A 22,111-nucleotide genomic window follows, 5' to 3' on the forward strand; every position below is an offset into this window, starting at 1 on the left:
GTGGCAGGTGTCCCACATATAAAGTGGAGGAAGATGGTCACAGATGTTAGCTCAGGGCCAGTCTTCCTCAACAAAAAGAGGAGGATTGGCAGCAGGTGTTAGCTCAGGGCTAATCTTCCTCAAAAAAAAAAAATTAGGTTGAAAATATTGTTTATGCCTGCTGTAGCTTGTTGTGGGTTTCAGACACAGCCCAGTGACTCAGCCTGTATACCTTTCTTTTTCCCTAGGGGTTTTGTGTATTGCCGGAATGAGGAGCTGGAACCAGGATGGATTGCTTTTGGCAGCGGCAGGCTTCTCCACCGGCCTGCGTCTTTTGATAATAAGCCTCACTCCCTTTTCCAGGTCATTGACCAGAATACCCTTCAGGTAAACAGAAAACCAAACCAAGGCATTGTCTTTAATATTTTGGAGACAGTAGGGGAAGTTCCTGACATCAGAAGTAACAATAATACAGCTGATGTATTTTCCTGCCAGAGTGGCAGCCTTCTAATTGTCATCATTTGGGCATTCTGTTTTTTCTCTGTTGTCTTAGAGTTTTCCCACATGATCTGAGTGAATGTGTTCTCTAAGAGTTTCTTTTTTTAACAATTTTTTTTTAAAAGATTTTATTTTATTTTATTTTTTTCTTTTTCTCCCCAAAGCCCCCCAGTACATAGTTGTATATTCTTTGTTGTGGGTCCTTCTAGTTGTGGCATGTGGGACGCTGCCTCAGCGTGGTTTGATGAGCAGTGCCACGTCCGTGCCCAGGATTCGAAGCAACGAAACACTGGGCTGTCTGCAGCAGAGTGCGCGAACTTAACCACTCGGCAACGGGGCCAGGCCCTCTCTAAGAGTTTCTAAGGCCAATACTGAACTTTTTTTTTATGATATTAAAGAAAATTCTAGAGAGTCAAAGTGTTATAAATACTGGCTTTTTTTTTTTTATGAGGAAGATTGGCCCTGAGCTAACATCTGTTCCCAATCTTCCTCTTTTTGCTTGAGGAAGGTTGTCGCTGAGCTAACATCTGTGCCAGTCTTCCTCTATTTTGTATGTGGGATGGCTTGATAAGTGGTGTGTATGTCTGTGCCCAGGATCCAAACCTGCAAACCTTGCACCGCTAAAGTGCAGTACACAAACTTAACCATTACACCACCAGGCCGGCCCCTGGCTTTTTGTTTTTTCAGCCAGATCTATTTTGGGAAGGCATCGTTTCCCTATTCATTTTGTTCTAAACAGACTTTCTGTGGGAATGGGAGTTTTGAAATGAGTTTAGATAAGATCGCTGTGGGTTATGTATTAAGAGCTCATCTGTAGTGCTCTCCCAGCACTCTGTCACAGCACTTGCTAATTATACTGAAATTACCTGCTCTTGTATGTAACTCCTCCCCCAGGCCATGCACACCTTTAGGTCTGGACCCTGTCTTACTCTTCTTTCTGTCCCTAGAAGGCAGCACAGTGCCTAGCATTTGATTGATGAGAATAGTAATAGTAACTACCATTTATCTGTGTCTCTCTGTGCCACGCCTGGCCTCAGCAATGTACATATATTTCCTTTCCCTGCCTGTAAGGTGTAACCATGGCAGTTTTCATCTTACAGACAAAGCCATTGATGCTAGGCACAGTGTAAGCACTCAGTAAGTGTTCATTGTTGAAGGGAGAAATGCAGCTCTGACAGGTTAAGTCACTCTCCCAAGGCCACACAGCCAATAGTAGCAGCATGAGAACTTAAACCTGTGGTGCTCAGCACTAGAGTCTGAGCTCTTTACACTACAACTTTCTGCTTTTCAACCAAATTTGGACTGAACAGTTAGTTACCATCTGTGGAGTGAGTGCCCTGCGGGTAGTCACATCTAGGAATTAAGTAGGATGTTCCATCTCTTTTTGTCTGTCACTCAGCTATGCCTTTCCTGGAGAACGAGGATGAGTCGTGTTCGTCACTGTATCTCCAGAGGTGCTCAGTAATTGTTGGATGGATAAAATGAATGAATTAACAAATAGGTGCCCAGTTGACTTCATTTCTTATTACTAATGCAGATAGATGAGAACATCTCCTATATTTATTTGAAATAGAGTTATAAGCCTGGGAGTTAGACAGATGTTAAATCTTGGAACATGGTTTACATTTGAAGTAATGTCAGTTTACATTGTCCAAGAAAGCAGTGCTGTCACTCACTAAATATGTGCCCTGGGAGCGATTTGGGGGTAGCTTAGGCCAATCAGTAGCTGTCAATTCTCTAAATTTCTTGGCACTACAGGTTTGAAGTGTGGCTGTAGCAACTAAATGAATTTTTATTTTTGAGGTAGACAAAACAAGTCTGGAAAAAAGTTCATATGATATGAGTTCAAGGGTCCAAAGCAACCTTAGGAAAACTAGTGACTCACCAAAAGGGGGGGAGTAGCTGAAGGTCATTGTTACTGTTCCCTGAAGGCATCTGACCTTCTCTAATTATTTTTATTTTGGGATTTTCAGTTCTGTTCCTACTCCTGGATTTTTTAAAAAAACTTAGTAGTTTTCTTGGTTCTCATTTTCTCTCATTTTAAGTGCTTTTCTCTGGCAGTAAAAATTATTGTGTAACTACACATTTAATATGAAATGGTGTAAAGCTTATTCATTGTGGATGAATAATGTTTGGTATTGGAAACACATGCCTTCATGTCTAATATAGAGAATTGGTGTTTGTCTTTTTCCCCTAATGGACTTGGTGGATTTCACCAAGCCCTCATGTGCTAAGTTAGGATCTTGCATGTGCTTTCATTTTTTTCAAAATTATTTCTCCTTTCCCCTTCTCCCTCTTTTCTGCTTTCCCTCTTGTCTTCCTTTTGACTTCTCTCTTTTTTCCCCTCCTTCCATATTTATTAAATAACTTTGAGTTAGGCTCTGAATTAGGTGCTGAATTAGGTGCTGGGGATATAAAAATAAATAAGATACAATTCCTGTCCTTTAATAGTCTGAAATTCATTTACTAAGGAACTTTCAAAAAGTACTATTTCTCTAAAAATTTGGGGTTTTTGTAGATTTTTAAAATTTTTTTTCCTTTTCCTCCCCAAAGCACCCCCGGTACATAGTTGATATCTTTAGTTGTGGCATGTGGGATGCTGCCTCAGCGTGGCTCAATGAGCAATGCCATGTCTGTGCCCAGGATCCAAACTGGTGAAACCCTGGGCCGCTGAAGCAGAGTGTGCAAACCCAACCATTTGGCCTCGGGGCCGGCCCCTAAAACTTTGTTTTTAGTAAGTGATAAAACACACATGAATAGCAGATTCAAAGTGTTTAGTAAATACTTTTTCCTATTAAAATATAATTTCAGTTAATCTCAAGAATCCTATTTATCTGTTGCATGGCTCATTATATGAACTTTTATATTTTTGTCGTGTAATTTTCATATATTGTTCTTAGAGATACATATCAGTTTTATTTTGATCAGGAAGCCTATTGAATTCTCATTTTGAACTTAATGGCATTGACAATGAAATGATAGAATTAATCAGAATTTGTATGTCGTGTAAATGAAGTTTTTCTCCTTTTGTGTCCAGGTGTGCCAGATGGTACCAATGCCAGCCAATCACCTCCCTGTTGGCAGTACTGTGAGCACTGTGCACCTTTCTTCAGATGGCACTTACTTCTACTGGATCTGGTCACCTGCCAGTCTGAATGAGAAAACACCTAAGGGGCATTCTGTCTTCATGGACATTTTTGAACTTGTGGTAAGTTTCACTTTCTCATTTTGTGTCTTTCCAGAGACATTTCTATTTCCTTTCTCTTTATACTGTTTTTCAAAGGACCTAAGAAACTTGGAGTGTGTACAGTGTGTTTGCTGTTGCCTTGAAACCAATTTTTCTTTTGGATGTCTTTGAAGGTTTCTTTGTTTGGAGTTGTCTGACACAAATAAAACCAAACTTTCTGGAGGTTAATCTGACAATAGAGTGGAGATAACAATAGCTAATGTGTGGACAGTGGGTTTTTAAAGTAGGAAGGCTCATGGGACTTCTTGGAAATTTGGAAGTTAATTACAGTAGCAAGATCGGGTCTATAGATAGATATGGGGAGTCTCCGAGAGAGATGACAATTAAAATTGTGAGAAGACATTTATTCATTAGATATTAGCTAAATGCCTACTGAGAGCCAGGCAGTGTTATATCTAGGTGATGGGAATGCAGAGATGGGTAAGGTGGGCAGGATCTTTGCTCAAATGGAGCTTGTATTCTGGCTGGTGGGTAGGTTGGGGTCGTGGTGGTGGTGGAGAGACAAAAAATTAGCCATAAACAAGTGAGCAAATAAGTGGGCAAGGTAATTTTAGGTAGTGAAGGAAAAGTAGTAGTTAACCAGATGAAGAAGTTGGGAAATAAGGGAGGGAAGAACATTCTAGGAAGAGGAGACTGCAAGTGCAAAGGCTCTGTGGCAGGAGCAAGCATTCCTGTTTTAGGAAGTGACAGTGGGCCAGAGTGGCTGGAACGCAGAGAGAAGGAGAGCTTGGGGCTGGAAGAGACTGGGAGCCTTGGTAGTCTAGGCTATACTGTTCCAGTGCAGTAGCCAGTGGCCACATGTGGCTCTTTAAATTAGTCAGAATAAGATAAAATTAAAACTTTAGTTGCTCAGTCACATTAGCCACGTTTCAGTTAGCCGCCTTAGCCAATGTAGCTGGCTAGTGGTTACTGTCTTGAACATCAAAGGTATAGAATGTTTCCATCATTGAAGAAACTTCTATTGGACAGAGCTGGTCTAGAGAGGATTTGGTGAGAGTTGTAGGAGAAAAAATTGCCCCAAGCCAGGTCTGTGTCAAAACTTTTTTTCAGTGATGTAATTTACGTATTCCTTCTGGGAAGAAATTAGCATTCCTGAAGAAAAAAAAACCACAAGCAATTTTCTGATAAATTTTAATGGGGTTAAAACTTGTTCTGGGAAACCAGTCACCCATCCCACCAGCTGACTGTCAGTCAGGAGTCTCATAACCTTTAACCACACATTCTTTTCTTTTTCTCTTTAGTTTCTCAGTATTCTCTGATCATTATCGTTTCTTATAAAATGTGCCAACCAGATTGAATCTTTGAATTGATCTGCTAGAGATTGAACTAGAACATGCGCTCATAATTAAATTGTCAGGAAAGCTTTTTTTTGTTTGTTTTTTAACAGACTTGCCAGCTGTTTAAAGAATTTAGGTCTTTATCCCCAGAATAATGGGAAAACATTGAGGAATCCTCCCTTTCCCTGATACGCTTTTGTTAAATTAAAAGAAAAAATTGTATCAGAGAAATGCATGCCCGTGGATTGAAGCTTCAGGTAGCGCATCCAAGCTCATAGGGAGAAGAGAGAAGCCCTTGCCCCGTCCCTGCCGTGCTCCTCATGGGCAGTTACTGTGCTGGTTTCAGTTTTTTGTTCTTCTCGTGGTTACCTTGATATCTCTCATAAAAGGCTTATATTGCTGTTTCTTGATTTCTGAACTCCATATATTGTGTGTTGATGTTTCTTTTTGCTGTAATAGATGAGGATTTGGCTCAATTCCTCTTCTTCCTTTCCTGCTTCTTCGTAATGTATTTATTTCATTCATTCTAATTCCTCTTTGGGGTATCTTTGTCACTTTTGGTTAAACCTTTCTTTCTTATTCCTCAGCTCTAGGCAGTATCTCTTGTTCCCCCTATTTTAGAAGATGGAGATAGTAGTGTCCCTTCCTGTCCTTCAGTGTGGGCAAAGCCGAAACAAGAAGTATATGTTCAGAGGAATCCCAAGAGGAGGACCCCATCCAGCCTTTGAGAGTCTTAGGAATTGGAGCCATCCGGTCTGGCGCAGAGCCATTGTGAGACAAGGGCTATAGACTGAAAGTTTATAAAAGGAAAGTTTATAAAAGCTGTCGTCCCCTTGGGGCCAGCCTGGTGGCGCAGCGGTTAAGTGCGCACATTCTGCTTCAGCGGCCCGGGGTTCGCCAGTCCGGATCCCAGTTGTAGACATGGCACCGCTTGGCAAGCCATGCTGTGGTAGGCGTCCCACATATAAAGTAGAGGAAGATGGGCATGCATGATAGCTCAGGGCCAGTCTTCCTCAGCAAAAAGAGGAGGATTGGCAGCAGTTAGCTCAGGGCTAATCTTCCTCAAAAAAAAAAATAAAAAAAGGAACTGTGGTCCCCTTTCTGGTGTACGTAGCATTTGTGCTCACGTGCTGGCTGCCCAGGCAAAAGACTAGACGTTGGTTTTCAGAAGAAACTGCATGACTCCAGAAAAAAGATCTTGATATACTGACACTGGGGTTCATCCAAGGAAAAGACTTGCTGCCCTGGCAAATCGCCCACAAGCGGTGTCTTCCAGTAAGCAGGCCTCAACCATGTGCACAGCATTCCTGATTACTACTGAACTTTTAAAAAAGAACAGATACATGGAGCTGGCCCCTTGGCTGAGTGACTAAGTTCATGTGCTCTGCTTTGGTGGCCCAGGGTTCGTGGGTTCAGATCCTGGGCACAGACCTACACACCACTGATCAAGCCGTGCTGTGGTGGCATCCCACATAGAAGAACTAGAATGACTTAAAACTAGGATATACAACTATGTACTGGAGCTTTGGGGAGGGAAAAAAAAAGCATACCTTAAAAAAATAAAAAAGAGCAGATACAAAACAACTCTAGCAAACAAAGCTCAAAACTTTGGAGAGGTATGTGTGTAGAAAGGAGGGGAATAGGTAAAAAAAGTTTGGCAAAATACTGATACTTGTTGAAGCCAGGTGATGGGTACATGGGGTGCTTATTATACTATTCTCTCTTTTGTGTACATTTAAAAATTACCCTAATAAAAAGTCTTAAAAACTAAAAAAAAGCAGACAACCAAGGATCTCTAGATAAATGAGGAGAGCCTCCAATTTGAAAATTATAAATAAGTAAAAGTAGAATAAAACTTTATAAACACTAACTACTCTGTGAGATATGAGAAGATACTGCATTCGTAAAAACAAAACCAGATGTCACAAAAAAAGAACAATTGGGGGATGAGAAAGAGCTCCTGGAAGTTAAAACTACAATTGTCAAAAATTTTAAATTAATAAAAGGGTTAGAGATAAGAAGAAATCTCCCAGAAAGTAGGACAAATAGATAAACAACAGTAAATATGAGAGAAAAGATAAACGACATAGAGGAGTAATCCATCTAAAGTCTTACTAATAGGGGTTCCAAAAGACAACAGAGAAAATAAAGAGGAGGAGAGGATCAAAGAAATAATAGAAGAAAAATGTCAGACTAAAGGACACTGATGTCCAGAGTAAAAGATATCTGGCACAGTGAATGAAAAATGCCCACACTGGGGCACATCATCCTGAAATTTCAGATTATTAGGAATAAAGAGAGGATTTTAAAGCTTCCAGAAATAAAATAAAATGGTATACAAATGATGATAATTAGAAAATCACCAGGCTATTCAATAGCATTACTTGAGGCAAAAGTGGAGCCATGGGGCCCGCCCGCTGGCATAGTGGTTAAGTTCATGTGCTCCACTTCACTGGCCCAGGGTTCGCAGGTTTGGAACCTGGGCACAGACCTACACACTGCTCATCAAGCCATGCTGTGGTGACATCCCACATAAAAAAAATAGAGAAAGATTGGCATAGGTGTTAGCTCAGGGCCAATCTTCCTCAAGTAAAAAGAGGAAGATTGGCAGCAGATGTTAGCTCAGAGCCAATCTTCCTCACCAACAAAAAAAAGGAGCTGTCCTTTCAAAATTCTGAGGGAAATTGATTTCCAACCTAGAAGTCAGTATTCAATCAAAGTATCAATGAAGTGTAAAAACAACATAAAGATAGTTTTAGACATAGAGTTATACAATCAAAAGCCTATTCCAGCCTTGGAGGAAAGAGAACAACTGAAATAGCCTCTGTCAGTGGCATGAAATGAAAAGTTGGGGGGGAAGGAGCCTGCTCTATATTAAAAGAACCACCTTTGACTCATTTTTGGAGTCTGAATCAAACAAACCAACTGTTAAAAAAATTTTTTTTGGAGACAGTTTGGAATTTGAATATAAAATAAGTATTAGATGAACCCAACGGGTTCTTCTTAATTTGTTTTTAAAGTATGATAATGACATTGTGGTTATATAATAAAATGTCATTTTTAAAGATGTGTAGTGAAGTATTCAAAAGTGGAATTACTTGATGTCTGTGCTACGCTTCAAAATGCTTGAGCAAAAAAGATGTGGATAGGTTAAACAGGTGCGGCATTATCTGGATAATAGTTGAATTTGGATAATGGGTATTTGGAGGTTCATTATACTATTCTGTGTTTTTGCATATGTTTGAAATTTTTCATCATTAAATAAAATTTTAAGCATCACCAGCCACTAGGTTAGCAGCTTCTAAACTGCTGACTTGGGAAGCTAAACATAGATATCTGGCTTACTGCCTATGCTACTTTCATAGAATGGAACACTGTGTAGCCATTAACAAGTATGTGGCAGATCTGCATAGACTGAAGTAGATTAATTTCCAAGTTCTACTGTTTAGTATGAAAAGCTGGGTTCAGAACACTGTGTGTCTTTGCTACTTGCTGTGTGATAAAAGTTAGGGTAGGGAGGCGGACTCTTTCTGCAGTTGTCCTCCTACATTGTTAACTGCTTTCCTCTCTCAATGGATCGTTCAGCACAGCGTACAAATACTTGGAGAATATCCTGTCTTAAAAAACGAAACAACTCCCGAGGCTGGCCCTGTTGTGCAGTGGTTAAGTTCGCACGTTCTGCTTTGGCAGCCCAGGGTTCTCCGGTTTGGATCCCGGATGCAGACATGGCACTGCTTGGCAAGCCATGCTATGGCAGGCGTCCCACATAGAAAGTAGAAGAAGATGGGCACGGATGTTAGCTCAGGGCCAATCTTCCTCAGCAAAAAGAGTAGGATTGGCGGCAGATGTTAGCTCAGGGCTAATCTTCCTCAAAAAAACCAGAAGCAACTCCCTTAACCCATAGCCACCTCCACTCCCCCATTTTTGGCTCCCTTTTACAGCAATGCTCTTGACAGAGTTTATTCTTACTGTTTTTATATTCTTTTCTTGCATTCTCTCTTGAACCTGCTCCGGTCAGTCTTGCATCCTCACCACCAAAACAGCTCTTGCCAAGTTTACCAGGGACTTCCACGTTACTAAGTTCAGGGTCAACTCAGTCTGCTCTTTACGTGACCTTTTAGCAGTATTTAATGTGTTTTATCACTCCCCCATTCTTGAAACTGTGTTCACTTGGCTTGTGGGACATCCTATAGGACATCTCCTGTCACTCGTTGTTCCTGCCCAGCCTTGTCTTCTCTACCTTCCAACAATCATGTGTGCCAGGACCTGTTCCCAGGACCCCTCGCTCTGCTCTATCTGTTCTGACTCCCTTGTTGATCTTGTCCTATCTTATAGCTTTAAATGCCTCTTTATACTGATGATGCTTACATTTGCTTCTCAGCCAAACCTGTCCCCGGAGCTGTAGATGCATATCGATGTGGGTGTTTATTTGTATATGCACAGAATGTGAGACTTTTCCAGTTGGAAGTCTGATAGTAACCTCAGGCTAAATATGCCCCCAACCAAACTTCCAGTTTTACTCCAGACTTACTCCTCCTGCAAGCTCGCCCATTTCAGTTAATGGTATCTGTGTCCTTTCAGTGCTGGCCAGAAACCTTTGGTGTCACTCTTGAGTCCTCTTTTTTTCCCTTCCCAAATTCCATGTCCTGTCGGCAGATGCTCCCTGCTCTACCTTCAAAGTATATCCGCAAACCCGTGACCTCTGTACAGGTACTACGTGATTTGGGTCCCTCTTCACCTCCCACTCTCTGCACCTGCCACTCACACCACTTGAGCCATAGCCAGCCTCCTTGCTGACACACAGAGACGCCAAGTGTGCTGCCACCGCAGGGCCTTTGTGCTGGGACGTCGTCCTGCAGATAACCACGTGTTCTCTCACATTTTTTTAGGTCTCTGTTCAAGGATCACCTTATCAGAAAGACTTTTCTGACCATTCTATATAAAATATTTTATATAAAATAAAATCCTATCCCTTCTATTGAATTCTGCTGAGAAGTCAAGATTGAGACTGAAAGAGGTCTTTTGAATGGAGACTGTGGAGGCCATTGGTGGTAGCCATAGCAAGAGCTGTTGTGGGGGAGAGGGGTGGAAGCCGGATGGATTTGGCTGAGGAGTGAGGTGGAGAGGATGAGATGGGAGAAGAATAGGGAATTCTCTGCAGAGATTTGTCGCGAGAAAAGGAGAGAAATTAGAGGGAGGTAGTGGAGTAGACTCTGGGGATGTTGAAGTATTTTTAACTTTGTTTTTTAAAATTTAAATTATTCAATAAATAATAAAATCACCTGCTTCAAAATTTATAAATTATAGGGCTTAGCCATAGCCCTCTGGTGAACTGCCTGGGTCAAACCAGACAAGAAAGTTTATCTATAAAGTGTATGTTTAAGGTGTACAGCGTGATGATTTGACATATGTATACGTTGTGAAATGATTACCACAATCAAGTCAGTTAACACATCCATCACCTCACATAGTTACTACGTGTGTATGTGTGTTGAGAACATTTAAGATCTCCTCTTGGCAAATTTCAAGTATACAGTAGAGTATTATTTATAGTCACCGTGCTGTGCATTAGATCCCCAGAACTGATTCATCTTCTAACTGAAGGTTTGCACCCATTGACCACCATCTCCCCGTCCGGTAGCCCCTGGCAACCACCATTCTACTCTCTGTTTTTACGAGTTCAACTTTTTTATCTTCGACATATAAGTGAGATCATACAGTATTTGATCATAAATAAGATCGTACAGACTTATTTCACTTAGTATAATGCCCTCAAGTTTCATCCATGTTATCACAAATGGCAAGATTTCCTTCTTTTTATGGCTGAATACTGAAATCCTTTACTTTCCTGATTCATGATAAATTTGGTTTCTAAATGGTGTAAATATTTGGAGAGGTAGTCGGGACCATTTCCTGTAAGGCCTTGCAAGGTATTTGGATTTTATTCCTTGTGCCATGGAAAGCTCTTGGAGAGTTTTGAGCAGGATCTGGTTTTAAAAGTCCATTGTAGCTTTTGGATCAAGAATAGACAAAAGCAAGATTTAAAGATCCTTAAAGAGGGCTGGCCCCGTGGCCGAGTGGTTAAGTTTGTGTACTCGGCTTTGGCATCCCAGGCTTTCGCCAGTTTGGATCCTGGGCACAGACATGGCACCACTCATCAGTCCATGCAGCCTCCCATAAAGCACAACCAGAAGGACCTACAACTAGAATGCACAACTATGTCCTGGGGGGCTTTGGGGAGAAGAAGAAGGATAAAAAAAAAAAAAAGAAGAAGATTGGCAACAGATGTTAGCTCAGGTGCCAACCTTTTTTTTTTAAAAAAAAAAAGATTCTTAAAGAGACTAAACAACTATAGAAAAGATCATATATTAGTTTTATAATCAGAAAAAAATTAAATTTTAAAAACATTTTTGGGATCTTGAACACCACTTGTGTTCTTCCTTGCATTGCATCATTTTTCATGAAACATTCAGCTGAGTTTGATCTATAGAGTAGGCCTCTTGGTACCTAGGATTGAGGGAAAACTAAAGGATTGAAGGATGGCTAAAATGAATACATAATCGGAGAGTAGGATCCAACTTGTCTTTCAAATGATTTCTTATTAACTCAATGGAATTAGATAACTAATCATTTATATAAGGTAGACTATAGAAACACAGAGGAGTATGATGTAAAGAAATGGAATGTGGAGAATAATCTCCCTAACTAATTTATGCTATTATTAATATAAAACAACCTATAACACTTGGATCACAGAATTTCTCTGACTTTTGGCATATTTCAGTTATCTACTGCTTTTCAACAAACCACTGCAAAACTAAGTGACTTCCAGCAGTCATGATTTGTAGGTTGACTGGGCTCAGCTGGGTGGTTCTTCTCTACATGGAGAAGCTGAAGTCACACCTGCAACTTCATTCATCTTGGAGCTTGGCTGGGGCTGTAACATTCAAGGTGGTCTTTCATTTTCCAGAGTCTCTCTCCACTTGACCTCAGTAGTCTAGGCTGGACCTCTTGATAGCATAGAGGCTGCCTTTCAGATGGGAGCTTTTCAAGAGGACAAGTGCTTATCAAGCCTCTGCTTGCACCATGCTTCCTAATGGCCAAGCCCAGAGGCAGTGTGGGAGGGGACTAAATGAGGGCATGAATACCAGGACGTGTCATTCACTGGGCCCACTAATGTAACAGTCTACCACTTGGAGTCGCAGCCCTTTTGAAGCTCTAAGACGCTTACACTTCTGGCCTTTTAAGACTACAGAATAGCTGAGGCATGGAATCTTCCTGCCTGATTTGGTTACTTCTACACTCAACACATCCCTACTTGAGAATCTTCTATAACTCTTTTGTGCCTTTTCAGAGCCCAGTTTTTTGTTTTGTTTTGTTTTGCTGTGGAAGATTAGCCCTGAGATAACATCTGTGCTTCCTCCACTTTCTATATGGGTCACCACCACAGCATAGCTGATGAGTGGTGTAGGTCTCTGCCCATGATCTGAACCTGCGAACTGGGCTGCCCAAGCAGAGCATGCCAAACTTAACCACTGCACCCCAGGGCCAGCCCCCACAGCACAGTTTTTACATCTTCACTTCTGTTTTGTTCTCTATAAACTGCTGTTCTTTAGATAGATTCAGTGGCAATCTTACTGCTGCTTTGTCCTCTTTAGTCCCTTCCTAAACATACGGTCATTACAGTAATGGACACACTAGATCCCTTTCCCTCCTTCTCTCTATGGGTTTGTTACTTCCTTTAAATTATGATCCTGATGACTAAGATGCCCTTCATTCATCCAGTATTAATCCAGTACCTGCTACATTGCATTGTCTGGGTAGCAGGGTAACAAGCTTTTGTTTTCAAGGAGCTTACATTACAGTGAGGGGAGTTAGCCAGTAAGACAGTAAACAACAAGAACAGAATGACTTCAGCTGGTGACAAATGCTGGGAGAAGCTAAAGCAGAATGGTGTGATAGAGAGTGAGTGGGGTGGAGGAGGGGAGCTACTGTAGTTTGGCTGGCAGCAAGGGCCTTTCTGAGGAAGGACATTTGACCTGAGATCTGAATGATTAGCACCCATCCTTCCTGACAGATAGGGTGACCAACTATCCCAGTTTGCCTGGGACTGAGAGATTTCTCAGGACATGGGACTTTCAGTGCTAAAACCAGGACAGTCCCCGACAAACCGGAATGGTTGTTAAGTCCGGGAGAAGGGAACAGCAAGTACAAGGCCTAGAGTTAGGAGGAACCTTGGCACTTTGGAGGAGTGACAGAAGGCCATTGTGGCTGAAAGCATGATGAGAAAGGGCAAGCAGAGGCAGATGAGGCTAGGAGTTCAGCGGACTTTGGACCACATGGGTCTTATGGGTAGTTTGGATTCTGTTATAAGTGTGTTGGGAAGTCACTACAGCGTTTCAAACAGGGAAGGATGCGGTTTTATTTACATTTGTAAATGGAAGGACCTGTTTTATTTACAGGTTTTATTTTGTGGTTTTACTTACATTTGTAAATGATCCTTGTCTGATGTGTGGAGAGGAGAGCATAGCACACAGGTGCCAAGGGGGAAATAGGAGAGCAGGTGAGAGGCAGGTTCAGTCCTCAGGCTGGAGATGATGGTGGCTCGGGCCATGGAGGGAGCCAGGAGGGAGGCTTCTTGTCACTCTTAACTCGTGCTGCTTCCCTCTCCTCTCAGGCTCATCTTCTTTCTAAATCAGTAGCTTTTTTATCCTGAAGAGCTTCTTTGTTAAGTATAGCAGTTCATAGCTGTACCACCGTGTAGCAAACCGCAGTCCTCCTTGCTTCCCCCAGGTGCTTTATCAGGTTTTCTTTTCAGTATTTTCAAAGTACTCAAACACAACAGTATAGTTTTGTGGTGTTTTTTTTTTTTTTCAGTTGTCCATTGTTTTTCTCTTAGGGCCAGATTGGGCAACACTTTTGAATGCGAAGCTTAAAGTGATTGATTTTTGTCTTGGATGCCTTTGAAGGGTTATATTTAGAGTTGTGCGACATAAATAGAGCTATGTTTGGTAAAAGTTAATCTAGCAAGAGGGTGGGTCTAAAACAATGTGGTAAGATGTGGATGTGTTCAATTTTAGGCGAAAGTAGGCTCTTCAAGTTGAAGAACCAGGGAGTGGGAGGCAGTTAGAAAAGTGGGACTAGATCTCAGTATCGAGGATGAGTCTGGATATAGAAACGTGGGAGTTGCGTGGAGAGCTGGGATTGGATTTGGGCGAGGGCATTGATGTGTTTATTCAGCAAGCCATCAGGTATTTACTGTGTGCCTCCTAAGTGCTGGGAATGCTATGGTGAACCAGGCCGGCAGGCTCCCTGTTCTTGGGGAGCTGGCATTCAGTCCCGGTTGGGGCGATAGGGCAAACAGTAAATGAATTAGTGAGTAAGATAATTTCAGAGAGTGGTAAGTGCTGTGCAGATAACAAAACAGGGTGATGTGCTCTGGCTTGGAGGGGTTGTGGAGGAGATTCTTCTTTAGATTGGTAATCAGAGAAGGCCTCTTTGAGGAGGTGACATTCTACCTGAGACCTGAATGATGGGAAAGAGCTAGCCATGGGAAGAGCTAGGGACAGAGTGTTCCAGGCGGAGGTCTTAGACACCAGAGCCTAGGTTTAATCCTAGGCAAGCTCCAATTTAAGTCAGTGGAGATGCGGAACCAGCAAATAAGAGAGAGCAAGGCAGTGGGCCAGCCCTGTGGCCTAATGGTTAAGTTCAGCTTTCTCCACTTCAGCAGCCCGGGTTCGGTGCCCGGGTTTGGTTCCTGCGTGCAGACCTACACCACTTGTCGGCAGCCATGCTATGGTGGCAACCCACATACAAAATAGAGGAAGATTCGCAACAGATGTTAGCTCAAGGCGAATCTTCCTCAGGCACCAACCTCGTCGAATGAATCTGAGGCGGATTCTCCACAGACAAAGCCACCCCCCCCCCCCGATTCTTCGCCGTCCACTTCATCCTACCGTTCATCGTCACAGCTCTAGTAATCGTCCACTTACTATTCCTCCACGAAACCAAAAAAATTCCTCACCAAAAAAAGAAGGAGAGAACAAGGAGAGCAGAGACTGGGTTAGCTTTGCTCACTAGCAGAGTACCTTACACATGATAAGTGTTCATGTTATGAAGAAGCAAACCAGGATTGTGTTCTGTCACCAGGACTGAGGAGGGAGAAGCCAAGGCACCCGTGGCACAGCTTATGCAGAAGTTGAGGAGAAGGTGGATGGTTTTGGTTTTAGGGTACTCCTGGACTGTCAAGGATGTCCACTTGTTAGAGGGTTAAGCAACTGCAAAGGGTTAAGAAGCGGGGGCAAGGAAATAGAAACAGTGTTTTTGGACTCTTTAAGAAATCCTTTCCCTTATCATCTGTGACTGTGTCATAAAAGTGTCCCCCAGTATCTACAGCTCCCTCTGGGAATCTTTACTGGCTGTGCTTCTGAATTTGCTTGTTTTCTCTTGCTGCTTCTCTGTTACCAACCTCCCACTTTGGACTCCTTCTTTGCTTTAATTTGCTTCTGTGAGCCTTGCCACTTTGCTCTCCTATTCCCTCTTATCTCTCTACCCCATAGCTTCAGGCCAGTCCTGCCCATCTTTGCTGGTGACACTAGTTTCTGAGACTCCAGCCGGATCCAGGAGCCTGGGTCTGGAAGGGGCAGTGGGATGCAGAGACTGCATGAGATATATTTGAGACATTTGACAGTTAGTGGAAGTGGAGAAAAGGGGTGGTATTTCAATGGGCCACCAACGTTTTGTTTAAGATCTCAAAGACCTGTGAATATTTGAAGCCAAGGAGAAGGAAGTTAATAGAGAGGGAGGCATTGACGGTGAAGGGACAGAAGGGAATTAACTAAGGGAGCAGTTAGAGAGGAGGCAAAAGTGGAAGAGTTAACCTTAAATAACAAGAGGTGAAGTGTTTCTTCCTCTGAGCTAAGAGGAAAGTAAGAATAAATGAGGCTGGATACAAAGATTCTTGAGTTGGAAGAAAGATGAGTGGGAGTAGCTTATGGTAAGTGGTCTGGATCTTTTTAGCAATAAAGAAAGCCAGGGGTCTGCTTAAAGTCAAACTCCAAATTGGTGAAGGAATTTTGGAATCAGCACTCCAGAAGTTTTGCTGGGGCATAATCAAGTGATGAGTGAGGAACTGCTGGCCACCAAGGATGCAGCTGAAGCCAACATGTATTCTTAGCAGACAGTCTGCCTTTCGGCAGGATTGTTCTGCCAGTACCTAAGCAGCTGGGGCTGATGTTAACTGCTGTTAATATGCAGTTTGGATTTTAGCTACTAATTATATTTCAAGAAGATATTATCCTCATAGTCGTATTTAATAGTAAATCAAAAACTGATTGATTTGTTTTCTTCTCATCTTACTTGTACCTGTCAGAAGCTTGTTAATTACTGAGAACTGCCTATGGAATTCAATATAATGAATTTTAATCAACAGCTTTTCGTAGAACCTCATTACTTTTAGAATCTGGGCTATTATAAAAAATGAAAGCTCTCAGGGGCTGGCCCCATTTCCGAATGGTTAAAGTTCTGTACGCTCTGCTTTGGTGGCCCAGGTTCGTGGGTCCTGATCCCAGGTGTGGACCTACTCTACCTGTCAGCCATGCTATGGAGGCATCCCATGTACAAAAAATAGAGGAAGGCTGGCAAAGATGTTAGCTCAGGGCTAATCTTCCTCAAGAAAAAAAAAAAAAAGAGGAAGATTGGCAACAGATGTTACCTCAGGGTGAATCTTCCTCATCAAAAAGAAAAACCAAAAAGAAAGAAAGCTCTCAAACATAGTGTAACCTTTCTCTTGTCGTCGGTAGTTTCTATAGTATACTGAAGTTTTGAGGTTTACATCTACTCAGGTGCAGTTTTTGAAATACATTTGGACAACCAGATTACAATAATATAATTCTCAAGTGGAAATTTGCTAACTAAATGGAAACATATCATTTAAGGGCCTTTTTTTCTTTAAATATTAGGTTGAAGATGGTGTATTTGTAGCCAATCCACTTCAGGAACGCACAATTCTAATGAGAAAAGAGGGCGAGTCTGCAAAAAGCATTAATGAGATGCTTCTGAGCAGACTTTCACGCTACAGAGCCTCCCCATCTGCAACGCTGGCCGCCCTTACTGGCTCCACCATCTCCAACACGCTGAAAGAGGACCAAGCAGGTATGCTGCCCTTTGTTTACCATATCTCTTTACCTGTATAGCTCCATTCAGCTATATTTTTTTAAGACAGTTTTAGGTTCACAGCAAAATTGAGAGGAAAGTACAGAGATTTCCCACAGGTCTCCTGCCCTGACACATGCGTAGCCTCTCCCCTTATCAGCATTCCCCACCAGATCGTATGTTAGTTACAATGATGAACCTGCATTGACACATCATTATCACCCAAAGTCCATAGTTTACCTTAGGGTTCACCCTTGGTGTTGTACATTCTATGGTTTTGGATAAGTGCATAATGATAGATGTCCATCATTATGCTAATCATACAGAGTAGTTTCACTGCCCTAAAAATCCTGTGTGCTCCGCCTATTCATCCCCCTAGCCCCACCTCCTGGCGACCACTGATCTCTTTATTGTCTTCATAGTTTTCCCTTTCTCAGAACATCGTGTAGCTGGAATCGTACAGTATGTAGCCTTTTCAGATTGGCTTCTTTCACTTCATTATAAGCGTTTCAGTTTCCACCACGTCTTTTCATGGCTTGACACATTCAGCTTGTAATTGGTGAGAGCCGCCTGTGGGATTCAGGCAGCACTTCTTATTGAGCCTACAGTGTGCCAGGCAAAGCACTGTGCTTTACATAGTTCCGTCTTTCTATCTCCTTCCAGTCATTGTCTGTTTTCTTATTCCAAGTTAGTTTATGTTGTTGGCTATGGACATGAAGTAGCATGAATCTGTAATAACTTAAAACAGCTTTGTCTTTAACTGTAAATACCTTATCATTGTTGGTAGTGTAAATTAATTGATTCCATGCTTAGCATATACTTTATGAATGTAAAAAGGTCATATTTAGCATCATCTTCACTAATTACAATCTTGACCCAGCAAGTAAGAGACAAACCTTCCATAACAGAGGTTGCTTTTTCTAGAATTTGGCGTTTAGTGTTTGTGCTTTAATCTTTTAAATCAAGTAATGCATTTACAGAGTTTGAAAGTGAAAACAATACAAAAGTATATGCAGACAAATCTTCCTCCCACATCTTGGTGTATTCTATATTTTCCCCCCACCCTGCCCCCTGTAGGTAACTATATTTATTAGTTTTTATTTATCCTCACAGAATTCTTTATGCAAATACGATTAAAGACAAATTTATGTGTTCTTCTTTTCCTCCTTTTCTTAATAAAAGGTTGCACACTAAATACACTGTTCTGCACTATTACAGCACGAGTTCTTAATTGGGATAAACCTTTAAGGGGTTCATAAACATGCTCCCCCAAAGTTTTAAATAACATCATATGTGTAGCATCATAATTTTCATCAGATTTTCCAGGTCATCTGTGACTTAAAATGGTTAAGAATATTATTCTTCAAGAGTTTACAGATTAGATACCAACTACATGAATTTGTAGCAAATCATGAACTGTAGTAAAAGATAAGGCTAGAAAAAGATGCCATATATAGAAAAATGTATCTGAATTCATATATGTTTAATGAATTTAATGCAGTTTTAGGCTTTAATCCTTTTATATATTGAAATGTTAGGATGAGAAAATATTAGTGATTAATTCATTATGAGACCATCAAAGTAAATACTTATTAGTCCATATTAGAGTGTAAGGATAGTATTTTACTTCCACAAGTCTCTATTGTATTAAATATAAGCGAGGAAATTATTAATAGTTGTTATAATTTGGGTCTGTGGATAATTTGAGTTATAGGAAATACTTTGTAAAGATAGTCCTTTTTTATCCAAAAAAACGTTTTTCCTGACAAGCTGAAGGCTTGATCTGGGTTTGTCCCTTGGGAGAAGATTGACTCTTAACGCTGAACAATAGAAATACTAAAAGAATGTTTGTTGGATAAGAAAATATGGGCTAAATCAGAAAAAACTGAGAAGACAAGGGCATATTTAGAATGCTGTGAAAAGTGGTATCAGTATTCCAAACATGTGACCCCATTGTTCTTTTGTATACATTCTCTATGTATTCGTGTAACATGATGTTGTTACACAACGTTCACCAGTTTAGGCTAAGTGAACTTTTGACAGCTCAACATTCAGAAGGCCTAGAACTTTTTATTTTGTGATAAATTAATGCCTATTACCATGTTAATAAGAGTATGTCTATTAAAAACATTGTGGTGATAATGTTATGCTCACAAAATTGCTAATTTTCCACTCATTGCCCCTTTTGAGTTTCTTACCTATGGAAATTTATGCTCCTGACTTATGTCCTGAATGAAGAATCTACTTGTTGGGAGCTTGGAATTTTAAAAGGTGGAGCATTTTAGAAGCACAAGCATTCAAAATAAATATCAGACAGATTAGATTTCGCTTTTCTCATTTTTCCAATTGAAACCATCTGAAGACGATTTTATGTCTATCTGGGCAGCTTTGTTTTGTACCCTGACAGCTTCCTAGGTGAGCGCTCTGGTTGAATTTCCATCATCAGTCCTAACTAGGCTAATATGTAGAAAGTCCTTAAGTTCACTCTTCGTTTGCAGATCTGCCAGTGAGTAAGGGAGGTCAAAGTACATTTTATACCTCTTGATTAGAAGCAATAATTATTTTCTTTATGATAGTTTATATCACTGACCCCAAAAAAAGATAAAAATATATAACAGGTTATCATAAATCATGCAGATATAATATTTTGTGATAGATATTGTGAAAGTTTTTGTTAACTTGTTATAGATTGAAATTTCTGGCTGATTTCATGTTCAGAGCTATTTGTAATGAATGTAATATCACAAACCTGTTAAGAATTTGTTCTGTATAAAATGAAAAGATCTCTATAGGAGCACAGTTTCCTGGGGGAAACATAAACAGTGGGATTCTTCTTTTATTTTGAGATTTAGTCTATGGAAAGCTTCATTCTTTTGAAAGAATTTTTGGAGACATAAAGGCATATTGAATATTGTGAACATATTTGAGAAATGTTCAGATTATGTAAGAGGAGGCTTGGGGCCAGGCTTTTGAGCCAGAAGATCATTATTTTTTTCTTAGCTTCTTCTTGCTCTGTTTTCCGCATCTTGACATGTCATTTTTTGAATTTGGCGCCCCCCTATTATACTCTAATTTGTGTTGCTAATCACGTTAATCTATGTGTCAAATATTTCTACTCACCATTTTCATTCCTTTCACCAGCAAATACTAGCTGTGGACTACCTCTAAAAATGCTTCGGAAGACGCCCATATACACCTGTGGCACATACTTGGTGATGCTGGTCCCACCTCCAGGGGGATCGGGCAGCTCTGCTACCCGCTCTCTTTTTGGTGGAACAAGTGGTTTGTCATCGTTAAAAAGTAAGTTAATTTTATTTGTGACACTTTTCCCAGTTTGTCTCCAACTTTGAAATTTAAGGCTTTTCTATTAATAACTTTAAATCTGCTCTGTTAAACAGTAGTTTACAATAGATTTCTGATAACAATAAAAAACTGTTATCAATATAGTTACAGGCTAGGAGGAATTGAAAATAGAATTTTCATAGATATATTAGTATCCTTTTGAAAACTGTCGTCTTACAAAATTACTAGAAATAATGAGTTCAGGAAAATTTTAGGAAATAAACTAATCTATTGCCACATTATTTACTGGTGACATAGCAAGAACTCTACCCACTGTGACAGAATTCCAAAGCTATTAAAATAAGTATGTGAAACACATCCATTTTAGGACACACACAAAAATGTGAAGCAGAAACCGTATAATACAGAATAAACATGTGCAGACATTAACGTTAAGTATACGTATATTTTTATGGAAGAGGGAGGCACACCGTAGTAAGTGAAGCAGCATGGCTTTGCTTTCAGCGTGGACAATTAGTCAAATGCCGTAAAGCACAATCAAAAAATGTTTCTTTCACATGGCGTTCGCTGGCTTTATTACCTTGAGGACATCATTTACCCCTCTGAGCCTTAATTTTCCCACTTGTAAAAAATAAAAGGATAATAGTATCTCACACCATTGTTTGGTGACCCTATACACTAAAGTATGTTAAAGTATTTCTAAAAAACAAAAATGAAAAAACCAGAAATGTTCTTTTTATATAGGGTAACAATTTTTTTTGCATTCTTTTTTTTTTTTTTTCTTTTTTAAGATTGGCCCTGAGCTTGCATCTGTTGCCAGTCTTTTTTTAAATTCTTCTCCCTAAGTCCCCTCAGTACATAGTTATATATTTCAGTTGTGGGTCCTTCTAGTTGAGCCATGTGGGACGCCGCCTCAGCGTGGCCTGATGAGCAGTGCCATGTCTGCGCCCAGGATCCAGACCGGCGAAACCCTGGGCTGCTGAAGTGGAGTGCGCAAACTTAACCACTTGGTAACAGAGCTGGCGTTTTTTGTTTCCATGAAATTTTTTAGGCACATAAAGTTAAAATGTTTTAAAATCAGTTTACTTGTTTTTATTTCCCAGTATTTCACGTTCTGTCCTCTTAAAATAATTTGCTTACAGTAATTCCGTTAAAGGATTATATTTTACATTTATATTTTTAAAAAAGCATTTCTTACTCTAACTTAAGCTTGCAGATATAAATTTGACCTCAGCAGTTTAAACAAAATCATTTATCTAATATCAGCTTAGCCTATAGGCCATTTTGAGTAGTTGCGTATGTTTGGAGATATTTATAAATAACCACTTCAAAACACTTTTGCCTTTAAAATCAGATTGGTTGGACTTTTTCTCAACAGCTTGTTTTCTCTGCTTATTCATGTGAACAGGATGTCCCCTTTACTCCTTGGGTAAATGATATAAATTTATTATTAGTCTCTTTTTTTTAAATAACAGCTTTATTGAGATATAACTTTCATACCATAAAATTCACCCCTTTAAAGTATACAGTCCACTGGTTTTAAAGTACATTCACAGAGTTGTGCAACCATCACCACTATCTAATTCCAGAACATTTCCATCACTCCAAAAAGAAACCCCAAACCCATTAGTAGTAACTCCCCATTTTTCCACTT

The 22,111-nt window shown here is 40.4% G+C and overlaps 1 protein-coding gene across 14 annotated transcripts in view; it reads left to right on the plus strand.

The window, feature by feature from the left end:
* Nucleotides 1-22,111, plus strand: part of HECTD4 (HECT domain E3 ubiquitin protein ligase 4) — a 187,867-nt gene that overhangs the window by 63,739 nt on the left and 102,017 nt on the right. For all 14 annotated transcript variants that reach the window (XM_023647129.2, XM_023647131.2, XM_023647133.2 and 11 more), the window contains 4 exons: nucleotides 228-366; nucleotides 3,515-3,685; nucleotides 16,962-17,154; nucleotides 20,296-20,454. In XM_023647129.2, coding sequence (XP_023502897.2) covers nucleotides 228-366; nucleotides 3,515-3,685; nucleotides 16,962-17,154; nucleotides 20,296-20,454 — 662 coding nt within the window. Of the gene's footprint in view, nucleotides 1-227; nucleotides 367-3,514; nucleotides 3,686-16,961; nucleotides 17,155-20,295; nucleotides 20,455-22,111 lie in introns of those variants that run through there.

This window comes from Equus caballus, chromosome 8, assembly GCF_041296265.1.
Source record: "Equus caballus isolate H_3958 breed thoroughbred chromosome 8, TB-T2T, whole genome shotgun sequence".
In the NCBI taxonomy this organism is placed as follows: domain Eukaryota; kingdom Metazoa; phylum Chordata; class Mammalia; order Perissodactyla; family Equidae; genus Equus; species Equus caballus.